This window comes from Cololabis saira, chromosome 2 (genome assembly GCF_033807715.1).
Source record: "Cololabis saira isolate AMF1-May2022 chromosome 2, fColSai1.1, whole genome shotgun sequence".
NCBI lineage: Eukaryota > Metazoa > Chordata > Actinopteri > Beloniformes > Belonidae > Cololabis > Cololabis saira.
The window spans coordinates 18,177,411-18,197,058 of record NC_084588.1 but is presented as its reverse complement, the minus strand read 5'-3'; the positions used below and the strand labels follow the sequence as shown (position 1 = coordinate 18,197,058).

Sequence of the window (19,648 nt, the reverse complement as noted above, 5' to 3'; positions counted from 1 at the left end):
TGAATTAATGTCCACGTTGTCTGATTTTGGTAAATTATCTGGCTACAAAGTTAATATTTCAAAAACTCAGGTGATGACATTAAACTATATAGTCCCTGCGACTTTACGTAGGAAATTTAAGGTAAATTGGAAAAATGAGATCATTAAATATCTAGGTGTACACTTAACTAAGGATCTTTCGGGACTCTTCCGGGCAAACTATGTACCAATATCCTCGAAAATAAAAGCAGATCTGCATAGATGGAATCTGGTGCCCTTTCTGAGCCTTAGCTCAAGAATAAGCGCAGTAAAAATGAGTGTACTCCCCCGACTACTTTACTTGTTTAGGAACTTGCCTGTAGAGGTGAGTGAAACTCAGTTTAGGGAATGGGATAAATGGATCTCCAGATTTGTTTGGCAGGGCCGGAAACCGAGAATTAAATATGCCACCCTTCAACTTCACAAGGATTCTGGGGGGATGGGTCTCCCTTGTCTAAAGAATTATTATTATGCTGCTCAAATAGCTCCTCTACTATATTGGAGTAATGGAACATATGCGGCTAAGTGGAAGGAGCTGGAGTCTAATCTAGTAGATCCATTCCCCATTCAAGCTGTGTTGGCGGATGAGGGTATAATGTGTCAGTTACAAAAGCTGGGGAACCCATGGCTGAACCACACGTTTCAAGTCTGGCAGAAGGTGATTAATATGAGCAATATACATAGAATGTTGAGAATGTTCAGATGGTTTGCGTTTGATTCTGATTTTTCCCCCAACAGGCATGATTCTAGCTTCAAATCGTGGACAATGTATGGTTTTACAACATTTCTTTCACTCACTCATAAGAACACTGTATTCAGCTTTGAGGTTTTACAGGATAAACATGGCTTACAACGAAATGATTTCCATAGATATCTGCAACTACGATCTTATATTGATCGTGAATGTAAAATGACAGGTCTCTCAGATGTCGAATTAGAATTTTACCACATTTTGAAAAATGCCATGACAATGACTCCAGCCAACTCCATCTCCAAGCTGTACACAGCTATATCCCATGCCAATAATAGCGACACTCTTTACATCAAAGCTAAATGGGAAAGGGAAGCAAGGATTGACATTTCTGAGGAGACTTGGAGCAATATCTGGTCCTTCCAATGGACAACATCTAGCTCCATGGACTGGAGAGAGCATTGTTGGAAGAATATCATTAGATATTTCAAGACACCGTATCAGGAGAAATACAAAGGGGCAAATTTGCCATGTTGGAGACAATGTGGCTCGACTGTGGCTAACCACTATCACATTTTTTGGGACTGCCCCAAGCTGAAGGTGTTCTGGAGGGGTATTCAGGCTTCAGTAAGCACAGTTTTTAACATTCAGTTTCCTCTGAGTTTTGACGTGTTATATCTAGGTCATGTTACTGTTTTGGAATGTAGGCGAGAGATAAAATTGCTGCAATTGCTCTTGGTGGCGAGTAAGAAAGCAATAACCAGGAGATGGTTTACTCCGACCCCGCCTACTCTAGAAGACTGGATCGGTATCACCTTAGAGATATTCAGGATGGAAAAGCTGACCTTCCAACTAAAAGCACAACGGGACATGTTCTATAAGATTTGGAATAACTGGATTGTATTTATCACCCCCATGAGAGCAGATTTTGTTTGATTTCACTGGTAATATGTAATTCATTGTTTTGACCTCGACTGGGTTTTATGTTTGGTTCAACACAGCAGCGGCAGGTGACCTCCTTTCTGTTCATAGTTCATGTAAACGTTAATTTTTGTGACTTAAACTAACAAAACCGGAAGGACATTCATTTTCATTTGATTGAGTGTTGCTGTATCGTTTTATTTATTGTCCTTTCCAAATAAAGAAACAATTTAAAAAAAAAAGAAATTGAAACTCTTCATTGAATTTTCCGTTATTAATCAATCAGGCCAGTGTGATCAAGAAGGTGGTTTATGTTTTATTCATTCAAGGATTTCTACGATTTTTGTACTTTTGCATTTCCTCAACCTGATACTTGGAACAGTAATGAAACCAGTTGCCATAAGCTACCGAGTGGTAAACTTGCACCTAAATTATTGCTAAGTCTAATACATGCTCTTAGACACATAAAATGTATTATGAATGTCATGTGTGTATGATATGCATGAAGTATGCAACACAATAACCTTAATGTCTTTATGTGTAGTAACATTTTGTCATACAAAGGCATTCACAATTAGTTTTTTGTTTTTAATGAGTGTTAGACACGAAGGGACGCTTGCATGTCCATTATGATACTGTGTCTCTCGGGTTTTCCTCCACTCATCAGTGCGTTTTATGGCTTTTTTTAGTGAAAGTAAAATTTCATAAAAGTACAAAGTGACCCACGGTGAAAGGTGAAAACACTGCTCCTGAACTGGCTGAATTTCTGAATTTGTCGTTCAGAAATGTCTGAACGACAAACAGTTCTGACTTTTCTGGATAAAATGACCGCTCCTCAAACACGTAATGAAAGTCAAACTCCAGTTTTTGACTAGTCGGAGCAGACTGGGTTTGCTGGTGGAGATGCTTTAAAGAGGCAGGAGATGGTGCGTAACGTTGCATGCAGGTGGTGGAGGTATGTGAGACAGAACTGCACAAAATGATGCATTAAAGCACGTGAACTCTAGATTACCCATAAGTCACGTTTAAGGGAAAAGTCGGGCCTCTCTGCTGTTAGCAGCACGCTGACGTGTTGAACAGGAAAATATTTACACATAACCGATATTGACTACGTCCTCAAAGTGTCCTGGCATGTTTTCACACTTGCGGCACGAGCTGTCCACTTGCATCTTAAAGAGTGTTTTTGATGTCAGGTGTGAACACCACTAAAAAAAAAAGAAACTGCTGGGATTTATTTGTGGGCTTGTGTCAAAACTGTTTGCTCTTGACAGGACGACATTTTCGTCCCCCAGGTGTTTTCCAGTTTCCCTTTGTAGTTCTTCCGCTTCTTATCCAATAATTACATTTTGTTTAACCTAAGTGTACAGTGGTAAACCCAGGATGAACCCTTGCGTTCTGTTTTTAAGGAACGTGGCGATTCTGTTCCCTCAGATGCTTTAGATTGGTCTTATGTTAAATCTTTCATGCTGCCAGACTCCATGTTATCGCTGCTGAATGTATCTAGGAGTGCACGCTGTCTGTTGTGCCCGATGTGTTGCAATATTTAAAATCTTGATCTTGAGACTCCTCTGTCTGAGCCAGTTCTTGTTTGTAGTTGGTCCGGCTGTAGGTCTGAGTTTGATCTCGACTCTTTGAAATGGAGTTACACGACTTACTGTAATAGCGTAACACCCTGCTACTGCCAGAATATGCGCAGAATCACTATAGAGAGAGACACGGGGATGGTTATTAATATTAGATGTTGTCTCAGTAACTTTCAAGTGGCCCGGCCCCACGCTGCGTGCCGCATCAAAGAGAATATACACTTAAAAGTTGATTTTTGAAGATCATTCTGGGGGGGGGGTGTTTGTTGGTTCAAAAGCATTTAGAAGGAGATGTTGTAGCCTTGTAGGCATGTATGGTTAGGCAGTCTTCAGAAGGACCCCCCCAGGGCCTCCAACACGGGCTACAGAGAGACACGGCTTCAGGATTAGCACGTAACAAGCAAATGGGACGATATGATGATGATGAAAAATTTTATAGAGAATGAATACAGCACCACATCATTTGTCAGCAGGCGCCCGGCCCAGCCCCGCCCTCTCTGAATACCAAAGCCGGCACCCAGCGGTGATGCAGCTCTCTGATACAGACGTGGCTTTAAATTATGAATGAGTTTGGAGGCTAATATTTTTTTATGCTCTCTTTAGCCCATTTGTATTTTATTTTTAATACCATCAGCTATCACGCACTTAAATTTATTTTCGTGGCAACGTACGCATTTTTATTTCTGACCACTAAGACTTTAATCAAAGTTGTAATATTTTAAATTGCATCCATAATACTCGGTGGAAGCGAAATTTAACCGCACCTCAGCAAGATTTGCTTGATCTGTCTCTCGGCGAGATTATAGATTTTCACCTTAAACAGTTTCATAGGTTGCAAAATGTTTATTGTGTCTCTGAATAATAAAAAAAAAAAAAAACAGCCTAGTGGAGCGAATCGGTTCCTCCTGCGGCTTCAGGGTCAGCTGTGAATCTGTTGGGTTGCGTCTGCAGGTCTGGAGCCCGGGACAGAGTACTCCTTCAGGGTGTCAGCCATGACGGTGAACGGCACCGGACCGGCCACCGAGTGGACCGCAGCGGAGACGTTTGAGAGTGATCTGGATGGTAACGGCTGCTTTTTTCAGGATTTCACAGACTAAACCAGAATCAATCAGATTTTCTCTCTTTTTCGCTGTTGAGTGAAAACCTCACTAGTTTTTTTTTTGTTTTATATGAAATGTTTGCCTTACCAGAATCCCGAGTACCGGACCAGCCCAGCTCGCTGCACGTGCGGCCCCTGGTCAACAGTATTGTGGTGAGCTGGACGCCACCGGAGAACCAGGAAATAGTGGTGCGTGGCTACACCATCGGCTACGGTATTGGGAGCCCCCACGCTCAGACCATCAAAGTGGACTACAAGCAACGCTACTACACGATCGAGAACCTCGGTATGAATGATCTCTTGTGGTTTGGTACCGAGATTTTGATCACGTACGTGTTTGCTCTCTAATAATGGAAATATCAGCCGCCCTGTCAGGCGCTGATGTGACCTGCGAGACTCGTCTCTGCGCCACGATCAATGTACATATTAACAAGAAAAAGATAAATGTGTCAAAACTGGTTTAATTTGCTCAGTTTACTAATGAGCAAAGACTCAGACACACAAACACTATGAAACAATCCGCGGGTGCCCCATCGTGAGTATTAGGGGAATTAATTAGATCTTCTCCACCACGTGCCTCAGTCACTAATTACACAGATTGGCCTAATGGGGACACAATTGTTAAAGGTCATAATATGCAGATAAAATAAATTGGTTTTAGTGGTTCTATCTCCTGTTGTCAAAGCAAATGAAACATGAACGTGAAGTTGTGGCTCATTAAAATGTTCTTCTGGCTCTCGTTTTTTCACTGGAGCTCCTTCTGATCTGATCATGAATCTTAAAAATAGTGATTGTTTTGTTGATCCTGAATTGGCTCTGAAATAATCAAAGCAGTTGGAGGGATCGGAGGGAGGAGCCGTTGCAAATATCTTTACTGTACATGCATAATTGAAGCCTTCATTATAATCACAGTGAGAAGGATGATTGTATTCAAATCCTGGCTCCGCTAATATTGCCATTATGAGTTGAGAGTCTCTGGAGTTTGCTTTGATTAGATGGCTGCATCAATTTCTCTCGCCCCTGCTGTCTCTCCTCGCTGCTCTCGCGCAGACGCCAGCTCCCACTACGTGATCACGCTGAAGGCCTTCAATAACGTGGGGGAAGGGATTCCGGTTTACGAAAGCGCCATCACCAGACAGCAGTCAGGTATGAACTACACACATCTGCATTCACACGGGAATCTGTTCTTGTCTTCCAGGAAAAAACAAATCAATGAATGAAATAATGGATTAATTATATTTTGATGCACTGAATATATGCACTTTGTAGTTTTTGCAGGTGAAATTGTATTTTCTTCCTGTGATCCCAGTTCAGAGATGCTGCTCGTACTTCATGGTTACGCTCTTTCCCAACTCCTCAACTGTTCTCAACCGTTTGGACTGACATTTATCTTTGCCCTCTATAACCTGACATCATTATCAGACGGAAATGTGCCTCAACCCCTAATTTCCATAGAAGAAAATGGGTCACCAGCCTCTCTGGGCTTTAATTACCACTCCTCATGATGGCCCAAAGTATTCTTGAATATCTTTTTAATCAAATGATCAAATCCTCAAACGTTCCCATTTATCACCAGTTTTGATTACTGGAATACGGGAAATAAGCTTCTCAAATGTTGGAATTAGCAAAATACTTCGTGAAGAGGGGCAGGCCCCCCACCAGGCAAAAAAATGACTTTATAATTGACAAATGTACTTTATACGGTATGGTGTGCGTTAATCTAGAAACACTTGCCTTTTATAGTCTTCCCAACAGAGAGCATTTCAGATCGTTTTCACAGGATAATGCAAAATCTGTGGTGGTGGGATGGGGGGGGGGGGGGGGGGGGGGGGGGAGAACTGTCTGGTGTGCATTTGTGGGACTGAATAATCACTTTTGGCCCAAGATGTATTGTCTGACGATTAGTCGGTTTTTAATATTTATCTTCATCAAACAGTGAGTGCTGATCAAAGCCAGAGTCGGACCTCGTCACTGGCCGCTCATAAAACTGGAAACTATGAGGTGCAATAATAAACGCGGAAACAGACTGTATGACTAAAGGAAAAAATGCTCCAAATAATTTAAAAATAATTTACAATATTTATAAGAATAATTTTTAATGATATAGTCATTTAGTTTCTGATTTAATTTAATTTGATCTGTACATAAGATGTAAATATATTATGCAGAGAATGATAATTTATATTAAATGATTTACATTTCAGATTTAAATTGAATGATCTTGTCATTTCTATTTTATTCAAAAGGAGCAATGTATTATTTGAATTGTTTAACAAACAACGGAGCTGTTAAATTCACATACCACAAGTATTTCGTTTTGATTTTAATTGTTTTTTTTAAAGCAACACATGACAGTTTTATTGTTTAAAGTTCTGGAAAAAATTAATTTTGAAATGTTGTAAAAACAGTATAAATTTTCATCCAGACTAAACTTTCTGATCCGAACTGCAACAACGTCCCAACCACTACGTACACTCCTCCGGAAGAAAAGGGAGGAACACGGTACGATACAGTGGCTCTGTTGCATTTACCCGAAGACTGAGGACGACCCCGTTCAGCTGCCAGCCAGACAATGCATAATTCCTTAAGCCTCAGATCACAACCCTGTTAGCGCTAAGAAGTAGAACTTAAGTCCCAATTCTGTTTGACGCATGATCTCAAAAGTGCAAAAAGGCTGCCAGTTTGACTGCGCGGCAGTGGAGTTTACACGCTTTAGGTGACAGTTCCAGAAGACGAGCAGCCCCCGATCCCCAGCGTGTCCCAGAATGTGGACGGCACCCGCCTCCTCTCCCAGACATCCTCCCACGCCCCGCGCAGCCTTGATCGCTGCAGTTTGTCTCTGCTGCGGCGCTGCAGCGCCAGCCAGCACGAGAGGGGAGGGATTCCTGGTGACATGAATCACGTCAACATACTTCGAGGGGGGGTGGCAGCTTAAGTATGCACACACACCCAGACTGTCATGCTGTAAAACTTCTCTCCGTGAAGCTCGCGCGCCCTCACATCCTCTCACACACACACACACACACTCGACGCTGTACTCGCGGCAGACCCCCCGTGGTGGCTTTGGCAACCCTTCGACAGATCCAAACGTTTTCTCTCAAAGCAGAACCAAAGCCCACCACCATCTTCTGCTGCTGAATCCTCGGGGGCGCGTTCCTTTCCTGCCAGTTTGTTCGAGTCGGATTTAACAACGAGCTGACCTACATATTACTTTTGCTTTTGAAAAATAAAAAGTGAAGAAAAACTTAGCCTGAACTTAGGTTGAAGAGTGCTGCGCCATATATTGTAAGATAATATGACATCTTAATTGAAGGAAATTAGGTATTTTCCTCTCATCTGCAGATAAAAATGTTTACGAGAACATGTCAGCCTTTTTTGTACAACTTATTCTCCTTGTAAAGGCTCAAGACTGAATTCCTCTGAGCTGCGTAAAGAATTGTGGCCTGCATGCCTTTCCAAAACCTCAGTTCCTTTCCACAGCCACATGAATGCCTGGGTCTTGACTACACACACACACACACACACACACACATGCCCACACACACACATGCCCACACACACACACATGCGCACTCTTACTCATCTAACACTGTCTTGGGAGTATAATTAGGGCTGCTGCCTACAAAGAGGTGTCAAATGGAGAAAGGCTGAGAGTAGAGGACCTACAAGTGATCGAGGAGGAGTGTCATCATGGGTGACCGAGCAAAGCTATTTTTTTCCTTCAGTCACAGCTAAACCAAGTACAGGAGCAGGAGCAGTGAAACCACCAGCCAGGAGCCCATCTTGAAGCAGTTACTCTGCAGCATGTGGGTCTGGGAGTTGCTAGTCAGAGCGCCGTTTCCCTCCAGACACACATCCCCTGTGTTTTATGGGCTGGAATGGGCAGGAACCCGTCACACAAACAAACTCAGGTTCTTTCTGAAAGTGCACGTGCACTCACCGTTTCTGTTACAAGCAACTGGTTGTCAGTATTCAACCAGCCAAATGTCATTTATTATCAATGCTGTTCTTATTGAACAGCATTTATTTTTTATTATTATTCTTATTCTTATTCAGGATTATTCTTATTATTGGATGTGATTATGTAGGAAATGACAAAATGTCTATTTAAATAAACCCAGACTTAATTTTGCATACAGTTTACATATTTCTTGAAAAATACTATAAATACCCTGATATATCAAAACCAAAAATGCATGATATTAACTATTCTGGATGTTAAAATGTGATGAGAATACTTTGCAACCCCAAATCAAAAAAGTGTAAGCCAGAATGAAAAAAGCAAATCTGAATTTTTAAAAAAGAAAGAAAATGCAGTTATTGTTGCACCACCATTTAAAAGCCGTCATCCATCAGGAGCTGAAGTGTTAAAAGTATTACTGGAGTGTGTTTCAGGCCTGAAATGTAAAAATGACTGAGAGAAAACATGAAATGCCCTGAGTTCATGTCTGCGAATAAAACTTAAACTAAGTGTAAAAAAAACAAATCCCTTAGTTTTTAATTGACTTGTCTATATGGTCCCAGCTTTCCCTGATTCGGGGTTGTAATAGCAGCTCAGTGGTGACATCTTGAAAGGGAGGATGAGCTACGCAGATTCATGAGTCAAGCATTGAAGTGAGGAGGCCACCCGAGGTCCGCCTGAATGAGAGCTGATGGCCCTGATCCAGACAATCTCTCTAATCTGTTTTCTGTGTTACACTTGTACATTTACCGTCAGACATCATCTCCTCTTTGGGTCATTGTGCAAATTTGGTAGCTTTTATAAATTTCTAGGCCAAAGGAATGTGTTTCCAGGGTGCACATCAGTCGGCATCTTGTGGTTGGGCCCCCTATTCTTAATAAAACATTTTTCAGAGCAGTTTGGAAATTGCAGCTCAGAATGTCATTGTGCCGAATGAAAAGTGAAGAAGGGTGTGCTAGCAGCTATGGGGCTGAACAGAAGCAGCGCACGACGCGCTCATATCCACCCAGAGGCAACACTGCCGGTGACATCCCCACACCCCCTTCTTCATGTACAGGCTCTGCACTTAAAGCTTCCTTTTCCTTTGTTGAAGTTTTGAAGGACACAGCGCACCTTGTAGATGGAAACTACAAGGAAGGAACGATTTCAGAGCGCTCGCATTCATCCACGTTTCATTGGAAATGTTGTGAAAAGCTCCAGGATATAAACATGTTTCAGAACTGTCTCTCTTTGTGAAGATTTGGTCATCACACCTTTTTATGGATACGCAATGATTCATGTAGGATTGTGAATACCTGCTTTTCACTCTAGCTTTCCATTTACTGTTATCTTTCATATAAATAGATAACCTCCTCCCTTCTTTCCGTAGTGCTACAGTAACTATTGATAGAGCATCACACACTGCTCAGTAGCTTCTACGTAGCAACCAAGTCTGTAGATTTGTCTTGTTCTAGAGGTCAGTGTCTATTTTTCTAATAGACTCTCCTTTCTTTTTTCCACCCTTCCCAACCCCATCCTTTTTGCACCTACATGACCTTTTTGTCCCTCCCGTCTTGCCATTGTTCTTCATTTTTAACGCATTAACCTTATTATTATTTTTTCCCTTGTCTCTCCCTGCATCCTGCCATGGCTTCACCGTCCGACCCACCAATCCACGCTTCTCGTTTATGTTTTAACTTTGGTCATTTTAATTTGTGTGCATGCATGCGGGTTCGGTGCCTGTCACACAGACCCCATAGACCCCGACGTTGACCTGTACGAACTCTATCATGCTCCATACACCCCAGTACCAGACCCTACTCCCATGATGCCTCCCGTGGGTGTTCAGGCCGCCGTGCTGAGCCACGACACCATCAAGGTGACCTGGGCCGACAACTCGCTGCCCAAGAACCAGAAGATCACAGATAACCGCTTCTACACCGTGAGATGGAAGACCAACATTCCCGCCAACACTAAGATGAAGGTAATAGATTTCTGCTCCTGAACTTTATTTATTTCCTTTATTTCCAAATAAAGAAATCCCACTTTTATTTTAATTCTCTTTGATAAAAAAAAAAAACTTTTCCAGCTCTGGTCGTTGCAGCGGGTTTCAAAGGGGTTGGATTGGCATGTTAAAGCAGCAAAAAGGAGCTTTTATTATTGTAGCTCGCTGGAACGCCCAGTTATTTTAAACATTTGGCTGTTTCAAGACCACAACAGCCAGACGGCACTTACTAAAAGTAAGAAAATAAAGCTTCAAATGAAACTGAATCTGATATTTTAACATGAAAAAAGTCCTTTGTGCTGCTTTAAGTTACAGGAAACACTCTGTGGTCCGCTGGTTACTTTGTCTAGGGACTGCTATTCATTAGGAGACATCAAATGATGGCTGAGGCTAGGTGTTGGGTTGTATTTGATGTACCTGCAATATCGGTGAAAGAGAGGGAAGCTGCATGCATACAAAAAAGAAAAAAAGAGCAGCCTTCACTGGCACAGAAATGTGCCTCGTTGGGCAAAGGAGATTAAACTATTTGTACACTTAGGGGGATTTTAATATGCATGGAATTAGAACTGATAGAGGAATGAATCTATCAATCTGAAGGTGGCTCTGAGGATCAGTTTCAGGAAGGGAGCACAAGTTCTCGTTGTTATGAGCATCTTTTAATGAGCAGAACTGTGGGATGACTTTGATGCTTCTGTGTGCTTTACTGTACCTATCGGTGTCTTCGTCTCCACAACAGCAGAGTCTCACTGTGCTTCGAATGTGCAAACAAGCCAAAATTATACAGCAGCAATCAAACACGAGTTATACGTGATTATGAGAAACGTTTTTGTCACAATCAAGTGATCACATATCAACAAGATAATACCGCTGGTAGCAGAAATACTAGAAGAAAATAACCCGCTATGTTTGTATGTTGCCTCATAATGCTGAACCCAGTGGACACATGCACGGTTGTATGCATGTTCTGAGTTTCATGCATGTGTGTAAATGGGTGACAAAGCAGGTCAGATGATGGCTTGCGTTAACCGATAAATTATTCAACAAGGACAAGACAAACTGAGAACTAGAAAAAAAAACAGTGCAGGTTTTATGATGCAGGTCCCCGTACGGCCCACCGAGAGGACACACGTGCACAACAGCCTGGCACAGGGCCGTTTTCAGCAGATCTTTGTCAGCTGATAGTGTTTCTGCATACGTTTTAACCTGCCGTGTATATGATATAAATGAGAGGCTTCATAGTTCATTTATAACAAATTGAAGTAAATCCACAACAACACAGATATGTAGTGTGCAACTCAGCCTCCGTACAGGAGTAGATGCTCAACTTGGTTTGTAATTAAAGAGGTACACAAGCTCATTATCCTTCCGCCCCATTAACAAAATCAGATATATAAAGAAGCTTATTAGAGACATGTTGTGCTGAAACGTTATGTTGTTATATTTATGTGTGATGATGTTATATTTATGTCAGCACAGCTGTATTACATAGGTATATCCAGCAGAGCGAGTCCGACCAGACAGGCTCGTGCATTATTGAAGAGACGACTGCTCTTAAACCGGCCGCATGTTTCTAAAAAAGGGTGTGTTTTCTTTTCCCATCCTGCTGGCCTCTGTATGACCGCCCCCAATGGATATCTGCACTTTTGTTATTGCACGCAACATCATCGCCAAATCTGGTGCTCTGCCTCTGACTCCTACCGAGCAGAGGCGTTGAAGATAAATAGTTTCAGGAGTCACGTTTTTAAATTTGCCGATAATTCACTACGATGTGCTCATTTCTACACGTCCATCTCTTCTCTGTTCATGTGCAGGTTACACCCTCTCATGTAGATAAATACTTTGAGGTGTGTTAGCTCTGGCTACCAAATAAGATGAAAACTGTGTATATTTAAAGGAAACATAGTTTTTTAATAGTTGATGCAAAATCCTGAGGGTCTAAGAAAAAGTCCACACCATGCTATGTTCAAAATTTTAATGCAAAACAATACAAAAGCTTCCCCTGAACCAATTTCTGTAGATTTGTGCTCATAGCAGTCAGTTGGAGGAGTTGGAGTTAACATCACAGCTCTGCATGCCCAACCTCAACATGAGGTGAGGTTGGGTTTCCATAACGATGGGAAAGCTCGATAATTCTGCTCCAACCCGAATCTGTGATGTCACGAAACCTGCAAACCCTAAACTAATTACCCAATTGCATATTTTTATACTTGGAAAAGCAAAAACTAAATAAAAATGTTCTGATGTATTAGAATGTTTGATTTGGTAGTAACTTCAAACACCCGCATGTGTGCTCTCAAACACAAAAAATGTTTTTGTTTATAATATATCTCCTTTAAAAGAGACCTGTCAGGCCCTTTTTCAAAAGTTGACATTTTCCTCAGGTTTCATGTCTCCTTAAATGCTTTGCTCAAAATACCTCAGAGAAACAGTATGACAAGATTTCAACCCTGTCTTCACATCTCCGTTCATGGTTGTTGGATTTCAGGAGGGTGGCGTCAACTACTCATCGTAGCTCCACCTCTCTGCTTCGTGTGGTGCCTTTTTTAAGTCAATGTTGCAACTTTACATCACTAACTTCTGAGAGACCATGAATGTTGCATGTTATAAAGTTGAGTGGAGGAAATGTCTGATCCAGACCTGGGACTGTGATGTCACAGAACCCAGCAAACCTGAAAAGTTCACTGAATCGGTCTTTATAGACCCGGGTTATCGTACGTGTTTTAAGACAACATATTATCTACACTTTGTATTATTTTTAAGGAGGCAGAAAGACGAGTCATTTTTGTAGGTATTTCAGAGATGAAAACGGAGATGATTGTCAAACATCTTGTTCCAGGTTTATACTAAACTAATGTCATTAGGTTGTATGTTGTTAGTGACAGCATCAGAAAGTTGATAGTGGGGCGTGTTTCTCATCATTTCTCATTTATACATTTACATGAATTAATTAAGCAAGAGAACAATCAGGTTGAGTGGTTCACTTTGTTGAAGTTCTTAAATAAAACGAGTTGGTCTCAGTCCAACTCTACTTCTGACATTATACAAACTTAAATCTTGTTTTATTGCTTGTTGCGTTTGCCTGTCTCTCTCAGATGGCCAACACCTCCAGCCTGAGCCACATGGTGACCAGTCTGAAACCCAACACGCTGTACGAGTTCTCTGTCATGGTGACCAAAGGCCGCCGCACCAGCACGTGGAGCATGACGGCCCAGGGCACCACCTTTGAGTCGAGTAGGAACGCTACAAGGACACACACGCATGGATAACTGTTCATATGCACTCACTGTGAGAGAACGCAGAAAGTAAACAAGCCCCTGGCTGGTCGGGAGGAACGTTTGACTTTTAGCAGCCGTAACGGAGCCGGGAGACCCACCTGAGGAAAATCAGTCCACGACAGTACAGTATATGCAACAATAAACCAAATACTAAGAGAAGCACTTAATAAATCCATCATTTTCTATACAAGAAATTCAGGAAATTTGAAGATGATCATTTAAGCTGTTCTCTGAATAAATGATTGAACCATGGTTATGTTTGAATATATAATCAAACAATTTATTATAATAACAAAAGTAATAATAATACGGTGCTGCATTAAAATGAATATTTTTCTTATGTACTGATGTGTGGACCGGTGTCTCAGCCTGAACAGCAACAGAGCCACAAACCTAGTGAAGCAGAAACATAATGACTTCTGCTGTGTTTACTGCTTCTTCTTTTCCTGATTTGTGACTTTGAACTTGCGTGGCCAAATGTTCTCGTTACCTTCGGTTTTAGCTCAGTATCTGTAGTATAAAAGTAGATTAAAGATTCCAGTTTCATCCGTAATCGAAGCAAACTCATTGTTCCTGGAGAAACTGTTCGTTGTCACCATGCAATCCCCCGTGTATTTGATGGAAAGCCCTGCATTGATCTCTGCCTAATAAAATGTTCAAGCTGGAATCAGTCAGCAACAAGGCTTCCTCTTCAGGTACAAATGCTGAGCTAAAAGGTGCTTCACATTTTAAATGGCATTAAAACCAAAAGCAGACCTTTTTTCATTGTATGCATTATTGGACTGAGACTTTTTATACTTTTAACAAGAACTGAAACGTTTCGTTACTCGCCGAGGGACAGCTTTTATTTCAGCCTAGCCAGGGGTTTGAACAACTGACTGATATCTCCAAAGTCACAGACACACACAGACATGCACTGTACATAAATGAAGATGCACAGGCTCAAATCTAGTACTTAGTCCATCATACTGCTGAATTTCTCTGCTGTCTTGTTAAGTCCTTTTTTTGTTTGTTTGTTTGTTTGTTTGTTTTAATACCATTCACAGTACCCAGCTCATCTCCAAAAGATGTGACTGTTGTAAGCAAAGAGAACAAACCTCGCACCATAATTGTCAACTGGCAGCCTCCTTCAGAAGCCAATGGAAAAATCACTGGTGAGTCTCAAAGAGGTGGTCGTGTGTTGCATTATCTCACAGATCCCGGTTCAGACTTTAAATCAACTGCTGGATGAAATTGTTTAGATTTATTTAGATCTTTTGTGCAATGCTGATTTAAGGGAAAATTGTGTTTCATCACTGCAGATTTAAATGTTTGCGTTTAAGTCTGGAGCGCTCCAATAAATCAGGTGAAATATTGAAAAATCTTTGCAGTGTTAAAGTTGCCAACTTTTAAGATGGTTGCTACTGACGAATAGGGGAAAACATAAACAGACCGAGATGGAAATCAATTTTAAAGAAGTCAATGATGTTTATATTTACATTCATCTATTAAACGTCTAGAGCCGATAAAACTCTGAGTATGTGGCTAACATAGCTGCGGTTTAAAAACGCTCCTACCTAAACCCTGACATTACAAGTTTGACCCAGAGCCAAACTTGAAGTTAAGCCTCATTATAATTTCAGAACAGGTGGAGGTTTGGCGGATATGCAGCTGAAATCAGATGTACGCTGCAACACTGACGCTGGAGAGTCAAATGTGGAGGCAATTGTTTTACGTAAAACAAAAAGGTTGAAAAATATAAATTCCAAAAACAAAACAAACAAAGGGAATCATTAAATTTGCTGTTTGAAAAGGAAGCTGACGTGATGATTTTGTCCCAACCATCTAAAACACTGCTTTAGTCCTTATTGCACTTAAAGATGCACACTGAGAAGATATGAGGAACATCAACAGCCTGGATGAGCGAGTAAAATCAAAAACTAAGACTCATAACGGGAACACTACAATATTCAGCCTGTCTAGCCAATTAGCCACGATATCATACCTTCCTACACCCATTAAATCAGTCAAACATCACGCAGACAATCTTCCAAGTGACAGCTGTGAGTCTATAGTTGTAAGAGCAGGTGCCCCTTAAATCACTGATGGGCGTAATGATCTTGGAAAGAGACCATCAGAATTATTTCTGAAGACAGCTAAGGTTTCAAATGACAACAATGCCTACAAACTACCTGCCTACAAGCTAATTTTAAAAAAGGGTAAAAGAATTTGCACCCGCCAGACCAATTTAACGAGTTCCCTTTGCACAAAAGCAGCAGCAGCAAAGATTTTAGGACAAATACGTGCTCGAGGACCCGGAAACAGTACGAAAATGTCTCATCTCTTACTGAATCTCAGGACCGTGACGATCTTCCCCCAGCAAAACACATCCAGCCCAACAAATGCCCCGTCTAAGCAAGCGCTCCCAAAATCTCACAACAGAGAAGCGGCGACCTTCCACATATGTCTCACCTCGTTTCCTTTCTTGCAGGCTATATAATCTACTACAGTACAGACGTTAATGCCGAGGTCCACGACTGGGTAATAGAACCGGTGGTGGGCAACCGCCTGACGCACCAGATCCAGGAGCTGACCCTGGACACCACCTACTACTTCAAGATCCAGGCCCGAAACTCAAAAGGCATGGGCCCCATGTCTGAGGCCGTGCAGTTCCGCACCCCAAAGAGTAAGTGTCCACGACGGCCTTCACCTGAGCTGTGGGACTTAACTCACACAGCTGGCGTCCCCACATAGAACCAGTTTTGAGCTATTAAACTGCTGCAGTTAAGTTAAATAGAAAAGTTCTGTGGTTTCAGATATTAGATCATAAAGAGCTCACCTGATTCCTACCAACAACTTAAGGTGAACAAGGGTCGTTAATCTTTTGACAAAAACTGAGATTGAGTCTAAAAGCAATGTGTGATAAATCTAAACCATGATTCAGTAGTTTGTACGACCATCAAACATTTTCTGTAAGACGGTTCTCACATCGTCGTGGAGACATTTTAGCTAAAGTTAAAGTTGAAATATGCAGGCATTCGTTCATGGACGGCTCTCTTAAGGTCTGGACTTTGACTGGGCCTTCGAAATACCTTCTGTTGAACTTCAGGAACTATTTCAAGAGCTGGGATGGAGCAGTCTTGTCCACTGGTTTTGGATGACCCGATTACTTTGAAGACTGGTACTGCAAATTTTGCACACTTAAAATAAAAAGACCAGATCAGCCTGGTTGTGGAAGCACATACAACACTTTATTTTTTTAGTTGAAGATGTTTTAATAGGGCTGTTATATATTCCGTTTTGTCATGGGATCTTCTGTAAAGTTTTATTTTCTTGAAAAGCAACATGTTTTATTATGGGTATTTTTGTTTTTAGCTCCTGTTTCAGTGCTTCGCTCTTAATATCAGCTTGGCTGTGTCCGTAGCATATTCTGTTTAGTAACTGTTTTGTTTTTCTCACTATTTTTCATTCCTCTAGTTTTTCGCCTGTTCCTCCTCACAAACCCCATCTCTCGCTTTATTTCGCTGCCCCTTGCTGCTCTTCTCAGCTAACCAGTTTTTTTTTTCTTTTCTTTTTTTTGGCTTTTTATTGTCTCTTCTTCCCTGCTCTCCCTTGGCCTGTTAAGCTGAGTCCTCTGACAAAATGGCTAATGACCAAGGTAAACTCCCTCTTCATACTTAATCACTGCCGACTGCACCTCATGTGCCCCTCTTTTTTGAGGAAACTCATCATCTGGGCTGATGACAAGTTGCACTGCATGACTGGAGAAGAATGTGTTTGTGTTTGCAGATCTTTTCCAGATTATAAAATTAAAATCTTTTTTTTTTCTTCCTTCCTTTTAACTCAGCCTCAAATATTCCAGCAAAGCCAGGACCTCCCCACCCAAATATAAACGGCCCTTGGACGCCACTTGGTAACATTTTAATTCCCACTTTTTCCTTTTGACATTCCTGTTCAGCTGCTCTGTTCATCTTACACGTCACAAAAAAATCTTTGATTAAATGATAAAAGATTAAAATGAGGACAAAAAGTCCTTAAAAAACACATTGCAATAGAAGCAAGACGTTTATTTAAAAAAACAAGTGATGCTTCACATAGAAAATAAAGTTACAGTTGCACAAATGCACGCTGAACTCGTAAAGGCATCTAAAGTGTATCATTTATTTGGAAGTGTTATGTTTTAAAGTAACTTTATTTTTTCTGTTTGCATTGTTGTGCATTGACTCCCAGATGTCATTAGAGATGTGTAGTGTAATCCAGTTTCTCTTCCTTCAAGGTAAATCAGACGGCAACAGTGAAAATCCCATAGTTGTCATTGTCATCATTATCTCGGTGGGAGCCTTCATCATCATAGTGGTGGTAGTGGGGGCTTTCCTGTGCACGCGGCGCACCACGTCCCACCAGAAGAAGTAAGATGTTCATGAATGCGGTTTTTGTTTGTTTGTTCCTCTATTTGTGCTCCATACCTCGGTTTGTCAGTGCTACAGCTCTGTCCCCTCCTTGTACCGTAGCCACTTGTTTCGTAGCCTGGCTCATCGTTGTGTCACCAGTGGTCTGTGTGTTTGCACCTGCAGAAAGCGAGCTGCTTCAAAGTCCTCGAACGGCTCCCACAAGTACAAGGGCAACTCCAAAGACCTGAAGCCGCCCGATCTCTGGATTCATCACGAGCGGCTGGAGCTGAAACCGATGGACAAGTCGCCAGATCCCAACCCTGTGATGACCGAGACGCCCATCCCCCGCACCTCGCAGGACATCACTCCCGCCGAAAGCAGTCTGGAGAGCAACCCCCACCTGCAGCAGAGGCGCAACTCCTACCGTGGTCAGTCTCTCCCAACGGGGAACATGTTTCTTTTGAATCTGATGTTTTAAAAAGAGAGCAAAGTAAAATGTCATCCTCGCTGCCTGACCTCTGGTGAATAACACCAAACAGAAGTCTTGAGACAAGGAAATGGCATTTTTGAGAGATTTTCTGAGGAAAAAAATAAGATTTTGGCAGGAAACGAGGGAAAAAATGTTTAAAAAATGTTTAAAAAAAAATACAAGTGATCTTCCAGGAATCTGTCTGGTGGAGTCCTGTAAAATTTGTGTCACAATTCATCTTTGTCTGCGTTTGTCATGCAAAACATCTCATGCTTTTCATACATGGAGCACAACACATTCATGTGAGCGTCCTCTCCTGCACCACAACATCCTGCAAATACAGCACAGCTCTCCAATTTAGTTTGAGAGTTGAAAGAAGAACAAGACATTTAAGAATGAAATCAAGTTATATGAATCTGATTTAAGATGGTGATGGATCAGTCAACAAAAACAACTGCAGACCCTCTCTGATTGGCTGGTTTCCACCGTACCTTTTAGGCCACGAATCAGAGGACAGCTTGTCTACACTAGCAGGCCGCCGAGGGATGAGGCCTAAAATGATGATGCCTTTTGACGCACAGCCGCCTCAGCGTAAGTGTGTGTGAGTGCGTGCGTGTGTGTGTGTGTGCTGTGAGCTTGTCATAAACTACAAGTAGTGAGCAATCGGTCTTAAAAGTCTACACAAAATATTTAGGAATCAGACCGCACAGTTCCATTTCATGCTTTTCATAAAATGCTAATTATTTGTGTTGTGAATTTGTTGCTATCTAGAATCATTTATTGAGTTACGGACAGGAAAACAGTGTTTCCCACAGGAAAGTGCATGTGTGTGCATCTCGCTAGCGAAGCATCGCTCATCATTGCTGCAGCTGGTTCAGCGTCTCATCCTGTTTGTGTGTGTTTGTGTGTCCGTGTTCATTTCCATTCACAGCTGTGATTAGCGCTCACCCCATCCATTCCCTTGATAACCATCATCACCATTATCACATGGGCAGTTTGGCATCACCAACGCGCGGCTACCTCTACCACCAGGGCAGCGGGCACCTACGCTCGCACACCTGCACCCCGCTCTCCCATCTAGACAGGGTGGACTCCACAGGTGAGACACCGCCGCCTGCTGGACGGCAGGAGAAACGCGGAGAGGGACAGAGCAGACGTAGCCGTCCATATTCACGAAGGGATTCATCACCTGTCATTCATCCTCGTCTGGCTGCCGCTTTGTTGTTACCTTCATATTCTGCGTCTTTGTGGGTTTCACATTAGTCCTTGTAGGATCT

At 41.9% G+C, this 19,648-nt stretch overlaps 1 protein-coding gene across 11 annotated transcripts in view; it reads left to right on the top strand.

Annotated features, from left to right (window-relative positions):
- Positions 1-19,648, top strand: part of neo1a (neogenin 1a) — a 187,395-nt gene that overhangs the window by 162,150 nt on the left and 5,597 nt on the right. For 4 of the 11 annotated variants that reach the window (XM_061739309.1, XM_061739300.1, XM_061739280.1 and 1 more), the window contains exons 14-26: positions 4,165-4,275; positions 4,404-4,598; positions 5,363-5,458; positions 10,004-10,236; positions 13,350-13,488; positions 14,579-14,686; positions 16,003-16,197; positions 17,137-17,169; positions 17,359-17,424; positions 17,788-17,920; positions 18,086-18,330; positions 18,798-18,962; positions 19,303-19,470. In XM_061739309.1, the coding sequence (XP_061595293.1) occupies positions 4,165-4,275; positions 4,404-4,598; positions 5,363-5,458; positions 10,004-10,236; positions 13,350-13,488; positions 14,579-14,686; positions 16,003-16,197; positions 17,137-17,169; positions 17,359-17,424; positions 17,788-17,920; positions 18,086-18,330; positions 18,798-18,962; positions 19,303-19,470 (1,887 nt within the window). The remainder of the gene's footprint in view (positions 1-4,164; positions 4,276-4,403; positions 4,599-5,362; positions 5,459-10,003; positions 10,237-13,349; positions 13,489-14,578; positions 14,687-16,002; positions 16,198-17,136; positions 17,170-17,358; positions 17,425-17,787; positions 17,921-18,085; positions 18,331-18,797; positions 18,963-19,302; positions 19,471-19,648) is intronic. The other 7 variants (XM_061739316.1, XM_061739331.1, XM_061739358.1 and 4 more) reach the window with 5 other exon arrangements.